This window comes from Hemibagrus wyckioides, linkage group LG09 (genome assembly GCF_019097595.1).
Source record: "Hemibagrus wyckioides isolate EC202008001 linkage group LG09, SWU_Hwy_1.0, whole genome shotgun sequence".
NCBI lineage: Eukaryota > Metazoa > Chordata > Actinopteri > Siluriformes > Bagridae > Hemibagrus > Hemibagrus wyckioides.
This window is the reverse complement of record NC_080718.1, coordinates 23,888,640-23,916,178: the sequence shown is the minus strand read 5'-3', so window position 1 is coordinate 23,916,178 and position 27,539 is coordinate 23,888,640. Positions and strand designations below refer to the sequence as shown.

The 27,539-nt window shown below is 38.3% G+C and overlaps 1 protein-coding gene across 1 annotated transcript; it reads right to left on the bottom strand.

Moving 5' to 3' along the window:
- Positions 1–347: 347 nt before the first annotated feature.
- On the bottom strand, positions 348–23,274 carry e2f2 (E2F transcription factor 2). Its single transcript, XM_058400028.1, has 7 exons — positions 22,475–23,274; positions 6,399–6,501; positions 5,211–5,430; positions 4,343–4,504; positions 4,084–4,198; positions 3,540–3,738; positions 348–3,409 (listed from the first exon to the last, which is right to left on the bottom strand). The coding sequence occupies exons 1-7, from the start codon at positions 22,739–22,741 to the stop codon at positions 3,156–3,158; spliced, it is 1,320 nt and encodes a 439-aa protein (XP_058256011.1). The 5' UTR covers positions 22,742–23,274; the 3' UTR covers positions 348–3,155.
- Positions 23,275–27,539: the final 4,265 nt, after the last annotated feature.

The following is a 27,539-nucleotide window of genomic DNA, read 5'->3' as shown; positions in this document are numbered from 1 at the left end:
CAGGTGCCATGATGAGGAGATCATCAGTTTTATTCACTTCGCCTCTCACTGTTCATAATGTTATGCCTGATCGGTGTATTTACTTAACATTTATCGATGTTTTGTAACCAACTTCTAACTTTTGTGAGTAATTTTCCAGCAACAGGAAAGACGAGTTTTGGAAGTTCCCGGTTTCCAGGTAAGCTGCATTAGATAACGGCATGAATACGCAGGTGGACAGGTGTTCCTAGGAAGGTGGACAATAAGGTTAAGCATTAATAGAATCCTGTGATTTGAACTCCAGCTGCTGCAGAAACTAATCTACGACATAACGAGGAACAACCACTGAGAATAATAATAATCCATCATCATAACACCAGGGTTTTATTTATTTAACAAAAACAAAACACCATGAAACATTAAGTGCTCCCTGCTTTCTTTTGAAACAAATGCTTATTTACACATTACACTAAGAATCAATTCGGTCAAATTATACAATATAAATACAAAATCAGCGTTTCTTCGACTCATGGCAAATATAATGCATTTTACAAAGAATGCTAAGAAATTCGAACTAAACAATTTGCACTACAAACAAACTCATTACCTAATACCTCTTTATGAAAACAAACACACACACACACACACATGCTCAAAAGCACACAATTTTCAAGTTTGTTAGGACAGGACGTTAGCCCCACGCATAAACGAGGGACGAGTAAACGAGGAACCCTGGGGAATAAAAGCATCTTGTAACATTCACACACACTGGCAAGTCTTAGGTTAGGGGTTTATCCCTGGAGAATCCATTTCAAAAGGGATGGGGAAAAAATGCATTATTGAAATATTAATCACCTCGACCGTCTTAGGTTGAATTCGTTTTAAAAATAAAGCTTAAGATCACACTCATGACAGCCGTAATAAATCAAACTAAGCAATTTCAGACTCAAATGAGTCACAGATCGTCTCCTTGTTTTAAAAAAGAAAACCAAAAAACAGTGTTAAAAAACACGGCAAGAGACGAGGCTGAATCACACATGTTTAAAAATGAGCCATGACTTGGCTCAACCTCACACACACACACACACACACACACTAGACTAGTTCTGGTTCTGCCTTTAGGACAGGTGGGGCAAGAATTCGACGTCAACAAAAAATAAGACACAACATCGTCTTTGTTCTCTTGTTATTAAGAGAGAGATCATTCAATTCCAAACGGATCGTTTTTTAAAGGAATAATTCGGAGAAAAAGATCAGCCAGAATGATCCATCCGCCCAGAATGTTGGATGTTGGACACAATCAAGCCAGAATCGGTGCACACTGTCAAAATCAGTGTGAAATAAAAGATGGGGGTGTTTTTATAAAAGGTATATAATCTATACATACGCTGAAATCTATAGTCATCACTCAAACAAATATCCATCAGACATCCTCGAGTGATTTAGGTTTAAAAAACGTCTTATTTCATTATGCACAATCGCCAACAATGTGACTTGAATTATGTGTGATGTAGGATTTTGGCCTAGAAATGTAATCTCAGCTCATTGACTGCAATAATAAGTAGCCATTTTTTCCCCGTCGCAAGCCGTTAAAACCGATCCGATTTCTCATTTATGTATAAAAGATGAATAATAGAAAACGATCAGAAATAAAAAATAGAAAGAGGGAAAGAAAACCCCGCCCAATAGGATCACTTCGATGAACTCTTAGCTGCCGGAACGTTGTGTATCCTTTGCGTTGAAGCGGTAACGCGCTCACGTCACCTTGTTTCGAGGTCGGACCTGAGAGGTAGGCGAGAACAGCGCTTGGAGAGCTAGCTTGGATTATTGTACATGGCGTAAGCTCTGGGCTAGATCTGGACTTCACAGGCACGATTGTGAGATTTGTCTCATTAGGTTGTGATGAAATACTGGTTCTGTGGAGGATAGAAAAAAGCGGTACTGGTACCATTCCTTTGTCATTGGACTGCTACATTTTACGGTTTGTAAAATACCTTTAGTTCATATTTTTCCACCTAGCAAGCAGCTGTCTAGTTAAAGCATAGAAAGTACTGTCCAAATATCTAATCTATTCTACTTTTAAGCCACACGTGAAAAAGCACGTATTAAAGGTCCGGTAGATAAAATCAGCACCCCAGTGACGAGGAAATGTATAGTTTAGACCCCTTTTTTCTGGATAACACACATAATGAGCACCAATCTGAAGTACATGAAGGACAGAGTGACTCTGGCTTACTACTGCCCTCTAGTGGCAAAATGATAATAATACAATTTAAAAAAAAAACAAATAATAATAATAATAATAATAATAATAATTATAAACAACCGTACAAATGCTTAGCTTTGGACATCTTAAGACAGTAAAAATAAAAAAATTCCTGAGTTTCAGCTTCAAATCGAAAAACAATAAATGCATGTTGAAATCCTCTACAGGAAAACACTGTCAAAAGAAAAAAAAATTCCTACAGTGTCTGTTTTTGGCTACATTACAAGGTAGAAAAATATCTTTTCTTTATCAGAAAATATCTATTAGCTAGCTAGCTCATTAACTATGGCTATAACAAATTAAGCGATGGCTTTCTAGAGTAATTCAACCCATTCCTCCTGTTTTATTCCTCTTCCCATACACATTTTAGTCTTTTTTTTTCCTGCTCTAACACAGCGAATTTGTGCATTTCTAGGCACTTTTGAGGTTCAGTTGTGTGTTTTAGAGCAATGTGAAGAAGAAGCAGAAGAAGAAGAAGGATTGGGAAAGATAAGGAGTAATTTCATTTAAATATTCAGATTTTGTCATAAAAGCCTGGAGATATCCTGTTGCTTATCTGAGAAGTTTTACATTCTTCTAATGTAAAAGCCAGGGCCGTGTAGCTCCTCTAGGGGGCGCTCTGTGATTTGAGTATCAGCACGAGTATGGAGATATTTCTGAGGTTTTTTTTAGATAGATATTGTCACATATACGAATAAAAAAAGCAAAGCTCTTAATGTAAAATGGCTCATGACTCTTTCCTTGGTTCTTCACATTTTCTAACAAAACTGCAACTAGAAAATAAAAATAAAAAAAGAGTAGTACCTATCTTAAAACAAGAACTAGGACCGTCCCATTTTACATAGAGCGTGTCACACATCAGGACTGTACCATTTCACACACACACACACACACACTGAAGCACATGTCTTCAGCTCTGGAGTAGATCCCCCAGATCGTAGTTATCGAAAAAGTCAGAGACCCCCTCTCCGTTCTCCAGCCCCCAGAGGTAGTCCTCGTGGTCGAGAGGGGGTGAGAAACAGACGAAGGAGGGGTCAGAGGTCAAGGCTGTGCCTGGGAGCTGATCTTCAGTCATCTGTAGCAGGCTGGGGGGAAGCCCAAGAATGCCCTCTACATCCATTAGGGTGGAGGTGCTACTGTTATCCTGGGATTTAGGTGGTGTAGCTGTGGAGGAAAATAAATAAAAAATGTGTCTCTTCATCAGTTCTCTAACAAGGCAGAAAGGTTCTTCATCTAGTTCTGACAAGATTCAGTGGTCAGTCAAGATTATTATGTGAAACGTCCACTGTCTTACCTTCTTGGCTGTGCTGCTGTTTAGGTGTGTTTGGATGAGACGGTGTGTTGCAGTGAGTCGTTTGTGGGATGCCGTATGAGTGGTCCTTCCTGGCAGAGCCACCTTTTACTGGACTTTCATCCTCTAGCACCTCCTCTGGACACAGATACACCTCGATAGCACCGTTCTTACTCTTCAGGTAGATCTGCATAGACCCCTCCTGATAGGAAAGAACGTGTAATATTAAATACACAGAATTAACTTTGTTTGAATTTGGCTCTCTAAATAATCTAAATGATTTCATATACACTACACTAACCATGACTATGGTTATATAGCTCACCTAAAGTGAGGTTATTGTATATTTATGTTTAGCATGATACACTGATTATTTGTATGAAGTCTCAGTGTTTTTGAATGGAGGTTCTTTATACTGAAGAGGAAGAAAGGAATGTAATCAGATTAGCACTAAGACCCTGGAGAGACAGAGTGACTCTAAACTGCGCTCCTGGAGGATGCGAGACCTGAGTAAGGTGAAGGGGTAAAATAAAAGTCTGACCCTCACCTCAGATACCTCTGGTACCTCCAGCTTGGTCTCAGAAGGAGCTTTGACCGCAATCACAGTCTGCTTCTGCAGGCTCGAAATGGACCGAATGTCCTGATATGTCACATATCCATACGTGGCTGCGAGTTAAGGGATAATAGCTGTATGTGTATCAAATTCTAATAAAACTCATATAAGCTGCTCATGCTAACTCACTCACATACTGCATATCACATTTACACACACACACACACACACACGGCTAGGGCTGGAAGGATATCGTTGGTTGTCTTTGTTTTCAGTGAGCTCTCGCAGCTGATTGGTGCTGGACTGGATGAGGTCATCTAGAGCGTTCTCCTTCCTGTCCAACTCGGCCAGTTCTCTCTGCAGAACGTTCATCCGCTCCGAAGCACTCGCCGAACCCTCAAACACTCCGGTCACCCTGATACACACATCCGAAACAAAAGCATTAAACCTAAACCTAAAGCAAGATTTTCTATTTATTTTTTAATCAATACAAGTGTTAATTGACGTATTTCAGGAAGAGAGAGGTCCCCGTTTGAAGACAGACAGTGACTTGGACATCTAGAGGAAGTTCATTCCACTACTGAGTTATCAGAACAGAAAAAGAGTCTTTATGTAGGTCTTTCTTTTACCCTGAAAGATGGTGGGATCAGTCGAGCAGTGCCGATGGATCACTATTATTAATATTAGTCGTATTTCCTTTGGGAGTGGACAGGATTGGTTATATATGGAAAATGAATGGAATTAGCTATAATTCTTTGGTCAGTGGTGGGACTGGTCATAATTCTTGGTCATATTTTTGTTTCAGTGGGTGAAACGTGCATTAAAAAAGTCCCAAGCAGACCATTAGGACAGTCTTTAAGATCACAGCAGCAGTTCATAGAAGGTTCTGGACTTTGGTTTTGTTATCCAGGTGAGATTATTCACAGATCCACATGATGTGAGATAATATCTAAATTTCATACTATGTTTACTAAAGTATTCAATTATGTAATTAGGGAAAATAAATATAATATGCTGTTTATTTATAATACCTTGTCTGTCTCTTCACGTCATGGTTAATCCCCTGATGATTTATTGACACCTTCGTATGTAAGCATTCATTGTAAATTGAACAGACTTACAGCCACTGAATGTGGTTTTTGGATTTCTTGCGGATGAGCTGAACTCCCTCCAGCACGTTGGTGATGTCGTAGATCCTCCTCTTCTGCACCTCCAGCACTTCAGTGGCCCAGTTCAGGTCCAGAACGCCGTCTGCCGACTCGCTCAGCAGCCCCACAAACTTTTTGGTGAGCAGACCGAGCGAGGTGTCATAGCGTGTTCGCTCGCCCGGAGACTTGGGGGCTGTGTGATGAAGAGGAGAAGAAGGGAATCGTTTATTTATTCGTCTGAAGTACAGCTAGAGTGTCTGGGTCAGGGCTGTAATGGATCATGAAGAGGACTAGATGAACAGGGAAAGTTTTTACTACTAAATGCGAGTGAAATTCACATATTATTTCAATTATTTATTATTATAAATTAAGAATTATACACCGATCAGGCATAACATTATGACCACTGAGAGGAGACGTGAATAAGACTGATGATCTCCTCATCATGGCACCTGTTAGTGGGTGGGATATATTAGGCAGCAAGTCAACATTTTGTCCTCAAAGTTTATGTGTTAGAAGCAGGAAAAACGGGCAAGCGTAAGATTTTGAGTTTGACGAAGGGCCAGATTGTGATGGCTAGACCACTGGATCAGAGCATCTCCAAAACTGCAGCTCTTGTGGGGTGTTTCCGGTCTGCAGTGGTCAGTATCTATCAAAAGTATCCTTTAGCCCATGGAGGCCCCTCCTCACAATTTAGAGGACATAAAGGATCTGCTGCTAACACTCAGTACCAGAAACCACAAGACACCTTCAGGGATATAGTAGATCCCATGCTTCAACAGGCCAGGGCTGTTTTGGCAGCACTAACACAATATTAGGCAGGTGGTCATAATGTTATGCCCGATAGGTATATAAAGGCACACTTAATAATGAGACAGCTTGTAAAGCCTGGTCGTTGTTTACAGCCTGACAGTACTGAAAGCACATTTTGCAAGATTGCAGCAAGTTGGTTGCTAAGGAAACTCAGCTGGTTGCTCGGGTACTGCTATGTGGAGTCTCACGTGGATGCTATGCTGTGTCTAGGAGGTTTCACAATGACTCCACGTAATTGCAGAAAGCACAATGTGATATATATCATTCATATCACCAATTATTTAGAACAATCTCTCTCTCTCTCTCTCTCTCTCTCTCGCTCTCTCTCTCTCTCGCTCTCTCACTCACTCCTTGGGCTGGAGAGCCTTGCCAAGGGCGTGTTCCCCTTTCCTTTGGGTGTGCGGAAATCTGGGAGATAGAGCGGATCCTCCAAATCCAGCCGTCTCTTCGCCTGGAAGAGAAGAAAGAAGAAAAAAACAAAACTAATTAATATGGCGAAGCTTTCTGAGTGTCCCATGTCAGTGCTTTGTAATAGTCTTCTAAAAGATTTTGCTTCAGGATAGAGAACTGAGACGATCTCAGGAACAAGACGAGCTGCGTTTTTTTCTTATTAATGGGCAAGAGGTTGCTGAGGGAAGACTGGATTGAGGGCAGTGATGAGTCTCATAACCACAAATAGGAAGAAAACATAAACGGATGTGAAAAACAGTGGCTTCATCTATCTATCTATCTATCTATCTATCTATCTATCTATCTATCTATCTATCTATCTATCTATCTATCTATCTATCTATCTATCTATCTATCTATCTATCTATCTATCTATCTATCTATCAGCATACTATAATAACTCATGCAGTCCCAGTGAGTTTGTGGTTAGTTGCCGTGTGGTTTCCAGGTTCACTTGAACAAAAAGTTCTCACTCGAGTACTCGCTATTCATCCACTGCAGCACTCGACGTTCTCTCAATACGACCTCAATACAAGCCCTTAACGACCTCACGCTTTAACAAGTGCAAGGAAAACTCCAGAGCAAATCTCTTCCACTTTAACACTTCAGCTTGATCTGCATTAGAACTGAACTGAACAGCATCTGATTAAGTGTCTTAAAACATCTGCGCTTAAGATAAAACCAACACTACTTTAAAAGCCTATATTTACCTGTATATATATATATATATATATATATATATATATATATATATATATATATATATATATATATATATATAGTGTACGAGTGTAGATACGAGAAATTACATCTGGAATATACTGAGAATGCTTTATTGCAGATAGAAAAGCATTTACTCAGAGGAAAATATAAAATACGATATACAGATTTTCAGTTGTGACTTAAAGACAACCATAGGCAATAAATCAAACAAAGATAAGACAGATCAGGCATAACATTATGAGCAGTGACGGGTGAAGTGAATAACATTGATGATCTCCTCATCATGGCACCTGTTAGTGGGTGGGATATATTAGGCAGCAAGTCAACATTTTGTCCTCAAAGTTGATGTTAGAAGCAGGAAAAATGGACAAGCGTAAGGATTTGAGAGAGTTTGACAAAATTGTGATGGCTAGACGACTGGATCAGAGCATCTCCAAAAACTGCAGCTTTTGTGGAGGTGTTCCCGGTCTGCAGTGGTCAGTATCTATCAAAAGTATCCTTTAAGTCCTGTAAGTTGTGAGGTGAGGCCTACTTACAGGGCTTAAATAATGTGCTGCTAACATCTTGGTGCCAGATACCACAGCACACCTTCAGGAATCTAGTGAAGTACATGACAGGGCTATTTCGGCAGCAAAAAGGGGAGACCAATACAATATTAGGCAGGTGGTCATAATGTTATGCCTGATCTGTGTATAAGCTACATTTAAAAAAAATCCATACTAATCCAAAATATAATTAATGTATTTAAAATTCTCATCATGGCTAAAAATGTATATGTATATATCTCTATCCATTTCTTCATATAAACAGATTTTCATGACTTAAAGACAACACACTACACCGAAAAGCAGAACCCTCCATCAGCTCCGTTGCTCTTACATCAGTAAGCCATTGCTAGTTTTAAGATTTAATCATTGACTGTATGTCAGGAGTGAAAGTACAGTAATTTCCTGTTGCGTTGCATTTTGTCACTGTGTTGCACTGGTGTGTTCATGCCACGTTGAAATGCAGTCACTGCCCGATCGCAGCCATGAGCTGTTCTCACGGGTGTGGCTGCAATTGGGAAGAAAGAAAGAAAGAAGGATCTGAAACTGTACATTTCTATGAGGGGGTGTTGTCCATGTAGTATTTTACAGACTCGCTGTTGTTTCTTTACCATCGAATTAAATCCTTAAAATTGAAGATTATTGGAGTTACGTTCTGAAAACATGCTATGATAGTGTTAATAGGTAATAATAGGTATGTATAGCTTGCGAACGGAATTCTTACACAGCTGACTGGACGAGACATCTGTCACTCAAGATATACAAGCAGTAGGAAATTGTGTATCTGACTTTATTTCTTGTACATGTGTGGAGTTCTGCCTTCACTATAAACCCTTTTTCTAAACAGTGCAACTTTAAATCTTTTAAAGAAAATAACAAACATATATATTTATCTTAATGAGAAAGTGGAATTCATTCAGCGCTACTTTGAGGAAGGATGAACATATGCCGTGATTTTGGATATGCTGATAGTGTATCATGGATTAAAGATTAGTTTGCAATGTCTAAAAACACACCTAGGGAATGCAGGAATGTTTCGAAGATTAAACTATTCCAGATTAAAGGATGTAAGGAGCGTTATAAGAGCAGAGCTGTGTTCATACACACACAAGTCCACTTTCTACTGCTGCAGCCTGCTGGACCTGTATGTCCTGAGTGACAGATGTCTCGTCCAATCAGCTGTAAGAATTCTATTCACAAACTATAATCACCTTTTCCAGTTTGTCTGAATTGATATTTTGTTTTCGGAATCGTTCGATTGTTTTGCACTTCTCGGCCACCGTACCTTTTACCCATGTGCAATGGCAATAAAGTTGAATCGAATCGAATCGAATCGAATCGAATTCAATTTAATCTAAATCTAATCTAATCTAATCTAATCTAATCTAATCTAATCGGGGAGGTGGTGGCTCAAGTGGTTAAGGATCTAGGTCATTGACTGGAAAATTGGGGTTTAAGCCCCAGCACTGCCAAGCTGCCACTATTGGGCCCTTGAGCAAAGTCCCTAACCCACCCTGCTCCAGGGGCAGTGCATCAAGGCTGACCCTGCGCTCTGACCCCAACCCCCAAGGATAGGATATTCGAAGAAAGAATTTCACTGTGCAATAATGTATATGTGACAATAAAGACAACTTATCCAATCTAATGATGAAGCTCACTGCAGAACCTTTACATTTTATCTTGAACAAGCATAAAATAGCATGAAAACTACCCAACAAACAAACCCATCATACTAGACCTGATGTTTAGACCTGATCTATTTTTGATCCACTGGTTTATTTCCTCTTATATGATGCTCACTTTTCTTTTCTTGATATCCTCAAGTCAAACTAAACTCTGCACTGAAATAACGCACAATATAGCATGAGGGCAGAGACAGCCTTAAGGGTGATTTTTCAATAACTAGTGGAAGTGGAAAAAAAAAAACAGGATTAGTCTTGGTTCAGGATGCAAAGCAAATGACAAGACACTGTCGAACCGGAACAGACTGATGAGTGTTTTTGCGTTTCGTATTGTATTTCGAGAAACTAAATCCGTTCATAAAAGAGATCTGAAAGTGATTAAATCATTTGATTGTAATAACTGGCAGCTTAATACTGTCTATTGTTTTCATAAGTTTGATGAAGGGAATCTAATGTAACCACAAAATAGGATGCAAATCATGTGCCAAGATTTCAGTGTGTGTGTGTGTGTGTGTGTGGGCACTGAATCCTATGTGCATTTGCATAAGGACGTCACTGTCTCTGAGTTTGTGACTGCATTTGCATGTGTGTGTGCATGTCTGTGTGTGTGTGTGTGTGTGTGTGTGTGTGCTGTGAGTGTCAGTCAGAAGAAGAAGCCTGGTATTGTCCCTAAGCTGAACGAGCTTTCCACCTGTCACTAACATCTGGACCGAAGAACAGGTGGGGGAAAGGCCCAGTTTCTGTAGTTCGATCCTATTTTCTTTTCCTCTTTCCCCGCACTAGAAGAACAGATGTGCAGCAGCCGGCTTCTTAACCACACCGTAATCCAGACAGATTAATGTCATTGTGATGAGGTTAGAAATAAGGCAGCGTTCTAACTAGGATTTGTTCAGGTTCTTGAATTGTACTGCAGCAGGAGAGAGAGAGAGAGAGAGAGAGAGAGAAGAGAGGGAGATAGATAGATAGATAGATAGATAGATAGATAGATAGATAGATAGATAGATAGATAGATAGATAGATAGACACACAGACAGATAGATAGATAGATAGATAGATAGATAGATAGATAGATAGATAGATAGATAGATAGATAGATAGATAGATAGATAGATAGATAGATAGATAGATAGATAGATAGAAAAATAGGAGAGGGAGATAGATAGATAGATAGATAGATAGATAGATAGATAGATAGATAGATAGATAGATAGATAGATAGATAGATAGATAGATAGATAGATAGATAGAAAAATAGGAGAGGGAGATAGATAGATAGATAGATAGATAGATAGATAGATAGATAGATAGATAGATAGATAGATAGATAGATAGATAGATAGATAGAAAAATAGGAGAGGGAGATAGATAGATAGATAGATAGATAGACACAACCTTGACCATCTTTTACTAAATCATTTCCTAACAATCCAATCGATTCTGTAACATCATGATATTGTTGTTATTTAAAATCATTCATACAAAATGATACTTGCACAAATCAAGGTACATCAAGGTAATGGTTCTCTTACAATAAAATTCCTCATCTACTCAATGTATCGCAATCTAGGAGAACACCAGTACTACACAATACAATACTACACAACAACTTCCCCTTCTACTAACACAACTTAAATAAAACTAGTTTATAAACCTGGAGCAAAAAACACCCACATTATACTGAGTTAAGCCAAGGTCCTTATATACCCCATGGGGTAATGACTAAAATTTTGGGTCACACCATCTCTCTCTCTCTCACGCACATACACTCACTAGTACTTGAGAGGAAATGTCATACCCTTTCCTCATACCTAAACCGCAGTGATGAGTAAGCACTCTTTCAACGCTGTGTAACCGAATGCAATTTATCATCGAGAGAAAAATCCTTTCAAACACATTTGCATGCTTCAGAAAAGCCATGGCATAAGAAGAAAACTCAGTTTCATAATCATAAAAGAAGGGAAACAAAAGAGAGAGAGAGATTTGAGGCAGAATTGACCTGAGGCAGAATTGGATAAACAGACGTGTAGCTTTAACTTTATATGAATATGTTACATGGCACTGTTACTCATCAGAGGTCAAGCCTGCAACACCAATTACATCTAAAACTTATTCATCATATAAGAGAGCAGACATGAATTTTCACCCAAAATACCAGAGCTAAAGCATGGTGTAAAAATGATGTCACTTTTTTTTAACCTTCTTTGCTTTTTATTTGGTTTCATGCAGCTTCTGAATCCTCGATTCTGATTGGTCGGAAGATATTGATTCTCTAAAAGCTGCACTGGTTCCAGCAGCAAGACGAACGCCCACATTTGTATTAATGCCGGTGTTTTAATTTCCATAGTAACATCTCACACAGAGGCTTATAATCATAGTCATGAAGGTTTCTGTAAGGAGCTGATTATTAAGGAGTCTCCAGCATCAGCACATTGTACAGCAACCATACCAAAGTCTTTTTTTGGAAGCCTTTGGTTTCACAGTAACAGAGAGAAACTGGTGAAGAAACAACCGTTTATAGATGCTATAACCTACACAATAGTAGGAAGTAACTTGTTTCCTCAGACATTCAAGAACGTAAGCCATAACAAAGTATTAGTGTTAATTTCGGGTGATATTACTGAAAAATAATCAATTTCAAGGCACTTATTTCCCCATATAAGAATGCCCCCTCTCCTTCCTCATATTCCTTATATACAATTTACCTCAATGCTCAAAAAGCTGAGTTGTTTTCTTATACATGATCGTTGACTATTAGAGCTTTTCACACCAACCTGCGACCATTTTCCAATCATTTAACAATACTATATAAAAGGAGGAGTCCGCTGGGGGTGTGTAAGGTTACTCGTGATGGCCAGCAGTAGTGAAATAGAAGAAGAAGAACCGAGGGCATGAAGCTTTTATCACCACCACACATACATTACAGCACAGTAGAATTCTTTTCTTCATATATCTCAGCTGAGGAAGTTGGGGTCAAGAACCTTGCTCAATTGTCCAACAGTGGAGCTTGGTGGTGCTGGGGTTTGAACCCTGATCCTCAAGCAGGCTTAACCACTTGAGCCACCACTGCCCCTAAAAAATGAGAAAGGGGAGAGCAAACACAGTCCCCCACTATCAGAAATGATGCAGTCGAGCCCTAACCCTAACCCTCCTACGAATTTGAGGAATTCACAATGGTCAGCACAGCCTGAGAGCAATGGCTGAGCCTCGCTTTGGGCAAAGCACCTCCTTGATGGTACTGTAGGTATATAAATAGTATATGAAATTTCCAAATTGATTTCTCTGAGGCAGAATTGAATAAACAGATGTATAGCTTTAACTTTATATTAATATGTACATGGCACTGTTACTCATACTGTTACTATTGAGCATGTGATCTGATTGGACTGCTGTAAAGGGATAGGATAGCTCAGTGGGTAAGACATTGGGCAACTAATCGGCGTTGGACTACCAACCGGCCACTGCTGGGCCCCTGAACAAGGCCCTTAACCCTCAATTGCTCAGTTGTATAAAATGAAATAAAAATGTAAATCGCCAGGAATGTACCAATGTACCAAATGTATAGATGCTGAGAGACCTAAACGAGGCCCAGGGTGCCAATACTTTAACCGTAGTAAAACAGAGAGAGGCTGTTAGTGTCCACTTTGAGGATGTAGTTCATTAGGTAATATGTCATTACGTTATACCCTAAAAGCAACGTAGGTTGATGTAAAATGGAGTTAACTAACAGAGGACTAGATAAATCAATAGATAAATAATAGCAAGAATAAAGCCAAAAATTCTATGATACATTTGTGCTGCTGCCTCTGAAAGCAAAAACCCCAGCAGGCAGCCACTACACCACTAACATTAATCACTACACTATTAATGTCATTCAGCCAATCAACAGTCTGCAGTGTTTATAGCCCCGCCCACATACCACATGTGCCCTGTTCAACTCACATAATAACTATATTCAGCACTGATCCCTTAGCACAATACAGGGAGGAACCACAAAATACAGGAGCACAGGATTACCATTGTCCCCGATGTTCAGTGTAAAAATGTCTGCTTTGTTATGTTTCAGAACGCCAACGGGGTTAACGATACGCTTTGAAAAACTGTAAATATTGCAGCTGTACTGCAACTTTTCATAGGTTTAAATCCCCACCTTTTACATACATTCTTCAATAGGGTCCACACCCAGACGGGACATGGCACAACTCTCCTTCCTCCTCTACTGATGAGTAGTGCAACGAAAATGAAACTGGATGAATGAAAATGAAAATCTCGCCTGAAAATGAAAATAAGAACCAAAAGAAGAAGAAAAAAACCACAGTTCCAGAAATGACCGTTCTAATTTTTTATTGATTTCATTTATTATTTATCTTATCATTTATCTGAATCGGATGTAATCGACTTAACTGTTGAAAGTCAATGCAAGTCAGTTTAGTAAAATTGAATTATGTACACATTTACAATCCATTTAGCCAAAGGCAATTAATCATACACAGATTTGAAAGTATAAGCTACTGTTAAAAAATATATATATCAATAAATATATATTATATATATATTTTATATATTTTTATATATATATATATATATATATATATATATATATATATATATATATATATATATATATATATATATATATATATGTAAAATATATATACCGTTAAAATATATATATTAATCCTAGGTGAAACAAAATATGACGAAAAAAGTGCTGAAAGATAAAAGGCTTTAATTCTGTATTTGACATTCTCATGATGGCTAAAATTGTATATGATTTTCTGTATCTCTATCCATTTCTATATATAAACAGATAAATTAGAACTGGAGAAAAAACGTTTTATTTATTTATTTTTAAATTTAATTTAATCCTACATATTTGTCATACTAAATAAAGTTAAGTTGTCTTTGTCACATATACCTTATCTTACAGTGAAATTCTTTCTTTGCATATCCCATCCTTGGAGGGTTAGGGGGGTCAGAGCACAGGGTCAGCCATGATGCAATGCCCCTGGAGCAGGGGGCGCTGAGGGCCTTGCTCAAGGGCCCAACGGTGGCATTTTGGCGGTGTTGGGGCGTGAACCTCGACATTCCGCTCAACAACCCAGAGCCTTATCCACTTGAGCCTTATATTCTTTATATCCACCCTTTTTAGCTCGGTCTTTGTTGAGACAGTTTACTGTGTGTGATTGGAACAATTAACTGCAAATAGTATTGGTCATGTGACATCATGTCTAAACTTGCGCCCTGTGTGTCACGTACACACTAGTCTCCGCCTACACAATTTTCTGTCCACATGCTTTAGGTTCTTAAAGGCTGGAATCTGATTGGCTCTCTGTGCTTGTGAACTAGTTTCCAGCAGGACTTAATCATCCATCCAGCCATCCATCCCACTTATCCCACTTATCCCACAAGGTCATAGAGAACCTGAAGTCTATCCCAGTAGACTCAGGGCACAAGGCAGGGGACAGCCTGGACAGGATGCCAGTCTATCACAGGGCACAATCTCACACACCATGGACAATTTAGAGATGCCGATCAGCCTACAAAGCATGTCTTTGGACTGAAAAGGAAACTGGGGTACACAGAGGAAAGCCCAGAGGCATGGGGAGAACATGCAAAACTCCACACGCACACACACACGCACATACACACACACACAAACACACACACATGGGTGAGGCAGCAAACTTAAACAGCATGACAATCAACTTGATTACTGGACAAAGTATTGGTAGATATTAAAGACTTTTCAATCCAGTTCAATTTGATTTATTTAGCACTTTTATTAATGGGCAAAGCAGCTAAACAGGAATATAAAAAAAGAATAAAAACTATAAGTTAAATATACATAAGAATGTTTTGTGTGATGTTGATAAATTAGGTGAACTTATTGACAGCTACTGAGCTACTGGAAAAGACCAGTGTTTGCTGAATGTTAGAATGCCCAGTCCTGTGCTGAGTAAGCTTCATAATTTATCATATTTTGTATATATTTCAACATGCTTTAATGTTTTAGGCTGTAAATTAAAAGATCAGGGCTTATTTTAGGGATTTCCTTCATCTTAGCAACACTAGCGTGAAACATATTAACAGTACAACTTGTATTGCAATGTAAATTCATGTCGAGATACGGGATTATAATTTAATTTATCTCTCAATCTTATCCATTAATGATGTTTAGGTTACATGTACTGGTATTTTTTTCTAGCATAATACATTATAGACTACACCATAATCTCTCTGTAGCTTTTGCAACAACCAAAGCCTGGTCCGAGTACGCCTACATACACACATAGTGCATCTGCCACACCCTAGAGTAAACACACACACACACACACACACACACAGACACTCATTCATATTGCAAAAGGTCATCCTGAATTGCTGATGATGCCATCAAAGGTTTCAGGGCAAAAGGGAAAGAAGTCGGTGTGTGTGTGTGTGTGTGTGTGTGTGTGTGTGTGCGCATTAGAGAGACAGCCAGGGTGATACAGGGACAGAAGCAGAAGGAGAGAAAAAGGTGGATTTAAGCTTTGTCTTTGATATGCAGCTGTTTGAGGTTTGTAGGCTGAAGGTGCTGGAGCTCAGTAATGGATCACTGATCAATGAGCAATAAAAAAGTCCTACTTCGGGGGTAGACAAAGGACAAAACGTCTTCTGACACTTCTGAGACCTGAAGAGTTAGAGCTCACGTTATTGTCTATCTGCGTTTACTGGAAAGAGGATGTAGATGTAATCTAAGTTCTTTCTTTCTTTCTCTCTTTCTTTCCCTCTCCCACACACACACACAAAAGTATGCATGAAGGACACAGAGAAGCCTGTAGACATGTGCCGTTCTCAACACATGCAGTGTTTCTTTTACAGACAAGTGCTGAGGCAGAAGCAGCACACTGAAAACACCAAAAGAGCGAATTGTCAAAGCTTTCACAGACGTTAGAAAGCGCATTCGCCAGTACAAACCTCTTCAGCGTTGAATAAGCTAAATAATACATGTGCTCCAAAAAGCGTCAGACACACATCAGTGTTCAAAGTCACGGTCTGGTGAAACGTCACCTCGAAACATCTCCTTTGAATGTAATCAATTTGTAAAGAAAGGAAAAGCTATGGAGATACAGTGGCTTAGTGATTCGCATGTTCGCCTCGCACCTCCAGGGTTGGGGGCTCCTGTGTGTGTGGATTTTGCATGTGCTTTAGGGGTTTCCTGTAGGTACTCAGGTTTTCCTCCCCCGATGCAAAGGCATGAGGTTGTAGGCAGATTGGCTTCTCTAAATTGTGTGTTAGTTAGTGTGCGCGTGAATCCATTGTAACCTGTGATGGCTTGCCACTGGAACAGTCTCCAGGTTCCTCAAGACCCATGCATTATGAAAGGATAGATTTACGTATTATATTACACTTACTGTATATTAATTAACATATTTCTTTATCAAAAAATGTTATGGAATGTTCCTTCCTGTTAGCACTTACTATAAATAGCTGTCCCCTCATTCAAACCTCCCTAATTTTTCCTTCTTCCTTGACATAAATAAGACACAAAGAAAGAACCAATGGTGGTCATGCCACGGAGAAACTCCTCTGTCCTGTAGACGTCTGTGTCTAAAGAGTCCACCAGCTTTACATAGACATTGAAGACTCCTTCTAGAGAAAAGCTTTACATCAACCTGGTTTTCTTTTAAGTCCCCATATTAGTAAATTGCCTTAGATTATTATGTATCTACTGTCTACTGTACAAGTTTGAGAATATAGAAAAATATATATTGAAAACTGCTGTTACAGAAAACTCCATCCAGCTAGAACTTCAACAAAAGAACAGCAGCATAAATTACTATTCCTCGAAGTCTCAACTAACAGCCGTTAAAAGTCTGACCCAACAGGTGCTACTGGCCTCTGACGGATGGGGCAGACGCCTACGAGTGTGAGCATGTTTCAGCTCATGAAGCGCTCACACATATGAGCATCTAACCAGTGCCCCGCTCACTCAGACTGAAACTATGACAGAGCAAGAGCTCAGTTTCGTCTGCCGTTTTGGAGGAGTCACGAAGAGACGCAAATGAGTGAACGTAATCAGAAAAGCAAGATACAAAGCAGAAATACAGGATATGGGAAAGTGATCAGTGACTGATATTTATTGATTGTGATAAACAACTTCTTCTTCTTCTTTCAACACAGCAATTTGCCTTGCAATTGTTTCTCACTGAAGCATGACACACACATCTGTTCTCTTTTTCAATCTCGTGTCCATAAAACAAGTTCATTCCTGTTAGCACTTATATGGTAGCAGATATCAACGGTCATTCCCTCAGCAGGCTTTTCCTGGCGGGAAAAATGCAGATTGTCATGTTCCCGGGAATCTGCAAAGTCTTCACATGCATTTCACTCTGCTCCAATCCGACAGGTGGTACAGGATGACTCCGCCCCCACCGCAGGGCCTGAGGTCTCGCTGCGTGGTTCGATGAGGATGAAAATGATGTAAATCGTATGTTATGGTCTTCACAGTTAGCAGATCTCAACTCAATTAAAGACGAGTGGAAGTTATTGGAGATTTTGGACGAGTGACTCTCTTTAGCACCGCCATCAAGACACCAACAGAGGGAATGTTTTTGTGTATTTTTCAATATTTGTCCCTCTCTTACAGTTCTAGAGCCTTGAGCCTAATGTATTTGCATTTATCTTGTTAAATTGTGCACACTTCATGTAAATAATTGCCCTCACATATCCTTGTGCTCATGGCCTACACAGGAACCTTATAATTTGTCACTGTTATTTTATTTCTTTGTTTATTTTTCATTCTTTCTTGACACTTAGACAATATTGTCTGCTAACAATCAGTGCCAATAAAATACTTTGAAACTGAAACTGAATTGGCTTGTGTCAAGGTGAAATAAAGCTGGTGGCTCAAGGTGACCTGAAAGTAGCATATAGCTTTGGGACATAGCCTAGAGGTTTGAGATCCTGTGGGACCCAAGATCCTATGAGAGAACGAGTTCTCCTTCTTTTTCCTCTAAAGACATAAGACTTGCAAGACAAAGACAGGCCACGTTGATTGACATGACAGTGTACTGGGAGTCTGTGTGGAGCAACATACTGTAGTTGTAGTGGAAGCGGTGTATTTGTGTGTACACATCCTGGACCGTGTCCTTTTTTTTTGTTTTTGCTCCATTTGCCAAGCTGGACGTGGACGATTCACATCGACTAGTAGCGACTGAGCTCGCTGAATCCGTGACAGAGATCGAGTGGCTCAGATTGGCTGCCAGGGACATTACTGAAATCATGTTTATTTGCTCAATATTTCTCTGATATTTCTGACATTAAAATGCCTTTAAAATCCCAAAGACAGGCCATGTTGATTGACATGGCAGTGTACTGGGAGTCTGTGTGGAGCAACATATTTACCTATTTTTACATCTTCGCTTATCTTCATCTTCACTAAAGGTTTATTATTACACAGTAATTTCACTTACACAATAGTGTAACTGGTTTATATAAGTTAATTACAGATTACTGTATGCAAACAAAAGAAATAATTGCAGGAGTGGGTGGAATTGGTCAAACACAAAAATTCCAGACCGGATTACAAAACAGTCCTACACACACACACACTTGTATTATGAAGCTTTTTGTGGGCATTTTAATGACAAAATGTACTAAACATGCAAAATAATCAGAGAAATATTACGCAAGTAAACATGCTGCCCTCTGTGTGATTTCAGTAACGTCCCTGGCTTGCTCACAGCCAATCGGAGCCACTCGATCTCTCTCGCCGATTCAGTGAGCTCAGTCGCCGCTAGTCGATGTGAATCGTCCACTAGTTTGGGCAAACGGAGCAAAAAAAGAGACGGTCCAGGATGTGTACACACAAATACACTTCCTCCATTACAACTACAGTGATCTGCCCAACCTTTCCAAACAGACACGAACAGGTCAAACCTGGCGGACAGGTGTTTGGTGTGATTAGACTCATACTGTGAGAGGACAGATTTAAGAACTGCTACAGCTTCATGATTAAGTTGATATAAACAACCTTCAGGACTGTCTTTCTTCACCAGTCCAAATCTGCAGGATTTCTAACATGCGTCTGACGCAGTTTCATCAAACAGGGAAAAATAGTGCATGAGATCTGATGACGTGAACACATGGTGTGTGTCCCCCCTCCCAACTCAAGCTTACCTCTACAGTTAGACCCAGGGTGTTTATACACCTAAACAGACTTCTCGCCCCTTCCCCCTATTTCTTTCTCTCAGGTCCCGTAGAAGTAATCTTAAATAAACCTCTTAAGCCTCAAACCGTCAGACCCTTTATATTCCAATACACTCACACACTCCGCAGGGTTCCTTCACTCACTACAGGTCGCAATTTGCTGATCTGGAATTTTCTTTGGGATCAATAAAGTATCTATCTATCTATCTATCTATCTATCTATCTATCTATCTATCTATCTATCTATCTATCTATCTATCTATCTCCCTCTCCTATTTTTCTATCTATCTATCTATCTATCTATCTCCCTCTCCTATTTTTCTATCTATCTATCTATCTATCTATCTATCTATCTATCTATCTATCTATCTATCTATCTATCTATCTATCTATCTATCTATCTATCTATCTATCTATCTATCTATCTATCTATCTATCTATCTATCTATCTATCTATCTACTTAGACCAGAAAGCACAGATGGAGGTTACATAACAGCTAACACTAGGTTTAAACCAAGTCCTGATATAAACATTAGTCTTCTTCTTCTTCTATTTTGTGAAGAATACAAATGCAAATTAAGTGTTTGGAAATATGCGCATACGAGTTGTAAATATATTAACAGAATCATTTTCATACACACTCAGACTGGAACCTTGTACAGATTTAGTGCATAAACGTTATGTAAATGTGTGCGATGAAATTTTTGTCTGCTTATTAGAGACACACAGAGCATTTCCCAGCCACAAAACAGGTCCCGACTGCCATTATTTACACACCTACCTGTCACTGAAGTTTGGATTAAAAGCATACTATTCAAATGAGCAGTTAAACAGGCAAATAAATACAACAACTTTAATAATAATAAAAAGTTGAGGTCTTTAATTAAATCATTTAAAACATTGCCTTTGATTTATGGACCTCACTCCGGAAAAAATGCAAAATTGGCGGGTTTTCCATATGCAAGAAAAATCAAAAGTACATATTCATCATTCATCCACAGTAACTGCTTCCTTATACCCAAAGTGTGTGTGTGTGTGTGTGTGTGTGTGTGTGTGTTTGTGTGTAATATGCCTCCTTGGCATACACTTCCTCTATCAACATTTATGAAACACAAATACTAGGTTATCTGTGTCATACTGAAACCGTGTAAAAACCTCAAATAAAACAAATCCATAAACATAAGAATAAAAAAATTACAAAAATTGAAGTTTATATTTTTCTTGAATTTTTTTGAATTCTGTAATAAACTTTTAATAACTTCAGTATGGACAATATGGAAGGAAAAGTAATAACGTAAGTATTAATGGATAAGTATCACACACATTACATATGAATGTATCTAATATCAGATATATTCAGATCAATCAGATCATTTCCACATGAACTGGACAATGCCCATATCCAATCAGATTAAGTCTATAATCAGATAGCAGGCACATATATCCCTATTAGATCGGATACTGTCCATATAAATCAGATATTGTCCACATTAGATCAGATTCTGTCCATATTAATCAGATAATATCCCTACTAGATCGGATACTGTCCATATGAATCAGATAATGTCCATTTTAGATCAGATACTGTCCATATTAATCAGATATTGTCCACATTAGATCAGATTCTGTCCATATTAATCAGATAATATCCCTACTAGATCAGATACCATCCATATTAATCAGATGATATCCATTTTAGATCAGATACTGCCCAAATCAATCAGATAATATCCATATTAAATAGATAAGATCCCTATTAGTTCAGATAATATCCCTATTACATTGGATACTGTCCATATTAATCAGATAATGTCCACATTAATCAGATTATATCCCTATTAGATCGGATACTGTCCATATTAATCAGATAATGTCCATATTAGATCGGATACTATCCATATTAATCAGATAATGTCCATATTAGACCAGATACAGTCCATATAGATCAGATAATGCCCATATTAATCAAATAATGTCCATATTAGATCAGATACTGTCCATATTAATCAGATAATATGCCTATTAGATCAGATACTGTCCATTTAATCAAATAATGTCCATATTAGATGAGATACTGTCCATATTAATCAGATAATATGCCTATTAGATCAGATACTGTCCATATTAATCAGATAATATGCCTATTAGATCAGATATTGCCCATTTAATCAAATAATGTACATATTAGATGAGATACTGTCCATATTAATCAGATAATATGCCTATTAGATCAGATACTGCCCACTTAATCAAATAATGTCCATATTAGATCAGATACTGTCCATATTAATCAGATAACATCCCTATTAGATCAGATAATGTCCATAATAATCAAATAATGTCCATATTAGATCAGATACTGTCCATATTAATCAGATAACATCCCTATTAGATCAGATAATGTCCATATTAATCAAATAATGTCCATATTAGATCAGATATTGTCCACATTAATCAGATAATATATCATCATATAATTAGATCATCATATTAATCATATATTGTCCATTTCGTATTCATCGGATATTATCCCTGTTAGATCAGATAATGTCAATATTAATCAGACAGTGTCCGTGTTGGCCAAAGAAGCCATACGACTTTCTTTTCTGACTATTTCAGGAATGAAATGGTTTCATATGTATAACAGATCGGACTGTAGTGTAGTTTGGTAGAGGAAGTGTTCAGTAACATTAAGCAGTATGTGATGCAGCACAGAGGGACTGGACCTCAGACAGCGTGCTGGATAAAGCTACTAGTCTCTAAAGCAGTGTGCTGTTCCGCACGTAGCCCCACTGTCGGTCAGCAGCAGTAGGTAAGAAAGCGGGGTCTTACCGGGAGTCGGGTAGCGGGCTGGCGGCCATTCTGAGCTCGTGCTCCGTGCGGAGTGGCGTACAGACAGTCCGCGGTTCTCCGCTCGGTCGCCGGTGTGTTTCCGAGCTGTGTGAAGTAGCCGAGCGGTACCGAGCTCATGGGAGGACTCGCGAGACCCGAGCTCAGCAAATCTGCCCTGACCCCGGACAGGAGTTTCTTCTGCGGGCAGGACAGAGCCACAGGAGCCCGAGCTGAGGCCGGAGACACGCGTCTGGGGGTCCGGATCATCGTGCACACCGAGTACCGACTAAAACTACAGCAAAATTTCAGCAAGCGGAAATAAAAGTGTGTGTGTGTGTTTGATTTGCGGTTCCGAGTCAATCAAGTCAATGATTCAGCAGTTATTAGGATAAATCGATTTCAGTTTAAAGTATTTTTTTATATATAAAAATGAACAGATCTAATTGAGAAAGCTAGGAATTTATAAATATGCGATCAGTATTTTTTCGGCATACTAAACGTCTTTGAGTCCGGTGTCCTTTGTTCCAGCAGCAGCAGCAGCAGCAGCAGAGGATTTCAGCTTATTATCTGAGATTCATTAAAAATGCACCTTTCATTCAAACTGTTCAGTCTCTCTTATGCACCTTTAAATTCAGCTGAGTTTCACTAAAACGCGAAGAAGTCTCTAAATATCGCCTTGTTTGCTTGTTTTGTTTTGTTTTTTTTGTTGTTTTTCCTCCGATGTGGATTCAGTAGAGCTGAGCTCCGGACTCCAGCAGCGGCGACACTGCTCCCTCTTTGACACCAAGCCGGAACGACAGAGCGCAGTTTTAGCGCCAAATTACGTCCCGCGAAATTCGGATCTCCCGCGGTTGGAGGCGCGCTCTGATTGGTCGGCGGCACGCTGCGGCCCGCGCGGCTCCGCATAAATTAGCATAAAACAGTTGGAGGACTGTCGAGACACCCGGCCTTAAAGGGCCAGCGCGCATTTTTAAACCCCCTTTTATCTCATAGGAACAAAGAACATCTTCAATAGAGTTGTTGTTGCAAAATATATATATATATATTTTTTTTAAAAAGAGACCAAATTGTGCTTAAGATGAAAATATTTCCTAATACTGTGTATTCTTCACCGGTTATTTGTATGTTTGTCATGAATATGACATAGTCTCTAGGTTTATTTAAATGCATATTAAGCAGCAGGGACACAGGGAGACATTTTGGGGTAAGTTGGGGTGCCGGAAATTCAAAAAACAACACCAGAATAATTACTGACAATGGAAATCTTCTGAAAATTCATCTTCTGTTCCTTTTTGGCTTGTGTAAGCCTAAAAAAAATAAAAATAAAAAAATAAATATGTATATTTTATATATACTATATATAATATAGTATATAATATATATATTTTTTATTATTATATTTTATAGTTTATTTTATATTTTATTTTTTTGAGGTAAGCTTATATATTATATTATATTATATTATATTATATTATATTATATTATATTATATTATATTATATTATATTATATTATATTATATTATATTATATAATGCTATATGCTATATAACTTTGAAATGGAAATTTTGAACATTATGGCAAATTACAAGTTACAAATACTGGGAAAAACAAGGAAATGTTTATAAAAGAACAAAACACTAGTTAGTTAATACTACTCATAAGTTTATGATGTATTTACAGTCTCAGATCAGTGATAAGGATATAAATATCTGTGTCTATAATGGTTGATTTAAAGTAAAACTACCACAAACTCATTTAATACAGTGTTTGACACAGTATATATATATATATATATATATATATATATATATATATATATATATATATATATATATATATAATCATAAATTTAATCTCTCAATTTGTTTAGAGTGTAAAACCTGGGCTCTCTCATTTTTATTATGGGTTTTTTATTAAAGTTGCCTGTTTCTCAGTGTGTTCACGCAGGCGTACAATATATAGTTGTCTGCCTTCTTGTTTCTACTATCATGTTTTAACAAGGTCTTTATTGCGCTACCTACTGATGTGGAGGAGTATTTTAAGTACTCTGCCAGTCATTACATATTTTTAGTAACTAAATAATATATATTTTATGGACCAATTAAGTGTAATTGGATAATTTCCCACGGCACTCCGGACGATCTCTCTTGCGTGCCTCGGCACAGTGGGTGAAAATCGCTTGTTTAAAGCAATGAAGTGAGATTTTATTTTTCTGTGCGAGCAGCCATGTTGACATGGCGTCATGTACTGACCTCAGGGTTGAGAAAACGTTTGAGGGACCTTTTCTTTGGCTTTTTCTAGACAGATGTCAGAACGTCTGGCACAGCATATTTCACATACTGTGACATCATCAAAAAAGGGAGCACTTACTTGATAAGCAATACATCATTGTGCTGCTCATCTCTTTGCCACATCTCTAAAGACAAAGCAGTAAAATATCACACCTTTAAATGTATACTTCTAAGCTTGGATCTAAGCAAAAAAGGATGAATTTCTATTGCATTACACAAAAATATAAAGGCTCCTGATTTCTTAGTCTTAAAGTGTATTGTTTTTTTTAGTAATACAAGCTTTGCTGCATATTTAGGTATGAGCTGTTTCATCACTGCTGTTTTCTTTTTCTTAGCATTGGTGTAACATGTGGCTCAAATCAGAGCCATGCTTTTGACATAAACGGTTGCGTAAGTAGTGACACTCAATATTAAGTGTTCTGTCAGAGAGACGGTCTGTCTGGTTAACCCACCTGTGATTACACCACAGTGTCTCTCAACCTTATGTAGACTGTTCAGTCATTTCAGTGTAGCGTAAGTCATTTATTAACATCACCGGACAGAAATTGTCTTGGTTTCAGATTAGATATATCTCCTTCATTGGTATCACAACATACATACACAAGCTATAAACTTCATAAACATCAGTGTGTTTCTTATTTTTGTGTGATTTCTTTTGATAAAAAAAAAAAATTAAGGAAAACATTAGGAATGTTTATAATGTTGACGTGGCTATCTTATCAGGAATCTTAGGAATTTTCTAGGTCTTTCATTTTCCTGCAGCCACCCAGAGGGAAACCACACAACAAACACACACATGGATGCACACACACACACACACTATTCTCATGAGGACGTTCCACTGACATTATTAATAATTAATGAGAACTTACATCTAGATCTAACCCCAACCTTAATCTCAGTAACCCAAAGGAATTATTTAGGAACCAAATGTTCCCACAAAGTCAAAACCGTCACATATTTCTATTCTTGTGAAGACATTAATCTCCTTTGATATATAAAAACACTCTACACAGGACTATTTGGAGGCCATTTTCATGGGAAGTCACTCTCCTAGTTACAAAATGTCTGAAACAATGTCCATCTCTTTTGCACGCCATTTTTAATTCTGCTATAAATAACATTCACAAACACCAAACACTACAAGATCTGCTCTTTATTTGACATTAAAAGGATAGGCAAGTACTGTACTAGCTAACTGATTCATGTAGGTTTTGTTTTATGTTGTGTGTGTGTGTGTGTGTTCAACGCCTTTGGTGCCTGACTACATAATTCCAGCTTTATTATCGAAGTGGAATAGATTTTAATAGATTTTTTAATAGATATTCAGAACTAATTAACCCCTTATAGTCTTACGGTATTCCTCAGTTATTTACGTTAAAGCATATATGTCTAACTATTATAAATTATTCAGGAACTAATTCAAACTAATAGGAAAAAGTGTGAAATTATAAGACTGAGGAGTGTCTGGATTCCTGACAGGGCCTTGTTGAAAAATCTTCCTAGCTATTCAAATTATGTAAATTTTGAAGCTAGTGATATTTTGTTTAATATGTATATTTTTATGTTCTGTAACTCTGTCTGAACTCACCATCCTCCCTGAACACTTTTATGACTCTCTCACTGTTCAGACCCCCGCTAATGCACTGCTACAGTTAGTAGCCTCTGGGTTTATCCACTTGTTTTGACTTGTTACACAGACACACACACACACACACACACACACACAGGTGCTAAAACAAGCTCCAAAACATCCTAAACAGTAAAATGGTCTCCTTGATCTAACAGACTTATCTAAAACACATATGCTTTGAATAAGGCATTGACATTATAAATCTACATTCAGGTGACAGAGCTGAGAAAAAAGCAGCTGGTTTGGCACGTTTTTGGAACCCTCTGTCCTGGATATTTACATGTTTCTGCTGCTTCAACACACCGAATTGTGTGATTCAACTAATCAGCAAATGAAAAAAGTATGATTTAATTCTATTTATTTAGCACCTATTCCATTCTCTTCTAGATTATTTCAGTTTTTCATGTAATACCTTGTGCTATGCACGTTCGCCTCATACCTCCAGCATCCTGGGTTCGAGTCTCGCTCCTGCTCACTGTGTGTTTGCATGTTCTCCCCGTGCTTGGTGGGATTCCTCCGGGTGCTCCGGTTTCCTCCCACAGTCCAAAGACATGTTTCTAGGCTGATTGGAGTCTCTAAATTGCCCGTAGTGTGTGATTGCGTGAGTGATTGAGTGTGTGTGTACCCTGCAATGGGTTGGCACTCCGTCCAGGGTGTATCCTGCCTTGATGCCCGATCACGATAGGCACAGGCTCCCTGAGATCCAATGATAGATCGGATAAGCGGTACAGACAATGAAATGAACCTTGTGCTATGCTAATAATCAAGTATGTTCATGGCTTTCTTTGTCTAAATAAAGTTGTCAGCACCAATTTTACCCCTTTGTCTACTTGGCATCCTCCTGAACTTATAATTAATTCTCACCTTAATGCATATTTGTAGTTTATTTCAACTTTGATTTTAACAAGGCATCTCATGGTCTAAAATGGCCCATGACATGATAATCACTATTCTAATGACTATTTCCCCCCCAACACTATTAACATGTATCTGTATTACCTTCGGATATGTATTTGCATCCCGTTAATGTTTATTTAACACATCAGGTGAAGCAAATCAGTCAGTTCTTTGTCACATATTAAAGTGTGAGTATCATTTGAATATCATTTAAAGTACAGAAGCTATCAGGATGTAGTTCT

What these genes read in the sequence shown, in the direction of transcription:
- e2f2 (XM_058400028.1), bottom strand. Translation starts at nt 22,741, where the DNA reads ATGATCCGGACCCCCAGACGCGTGTCTCCGGCCTCAGCTCGGGCTCCT. An exon ending in AAGGCTCTCCAGCCCAAGGA is followed by an intron (nt 5,431 to 6,398) that starts GTGAGTGAGAGA and finishes TTCATCACACAG; the next exon opens with CCCCCAAGTCTCCGGGCGAG. An exon ending in AGGTACCAGAGGTATCTGAG is followed by an intron (nt 3,739 to 4,083) that starts GTGAGGGTCAGA and finishes CTTTCCTATCAG; the next exon opens with GAGGGGTCTATGCAGATCTA.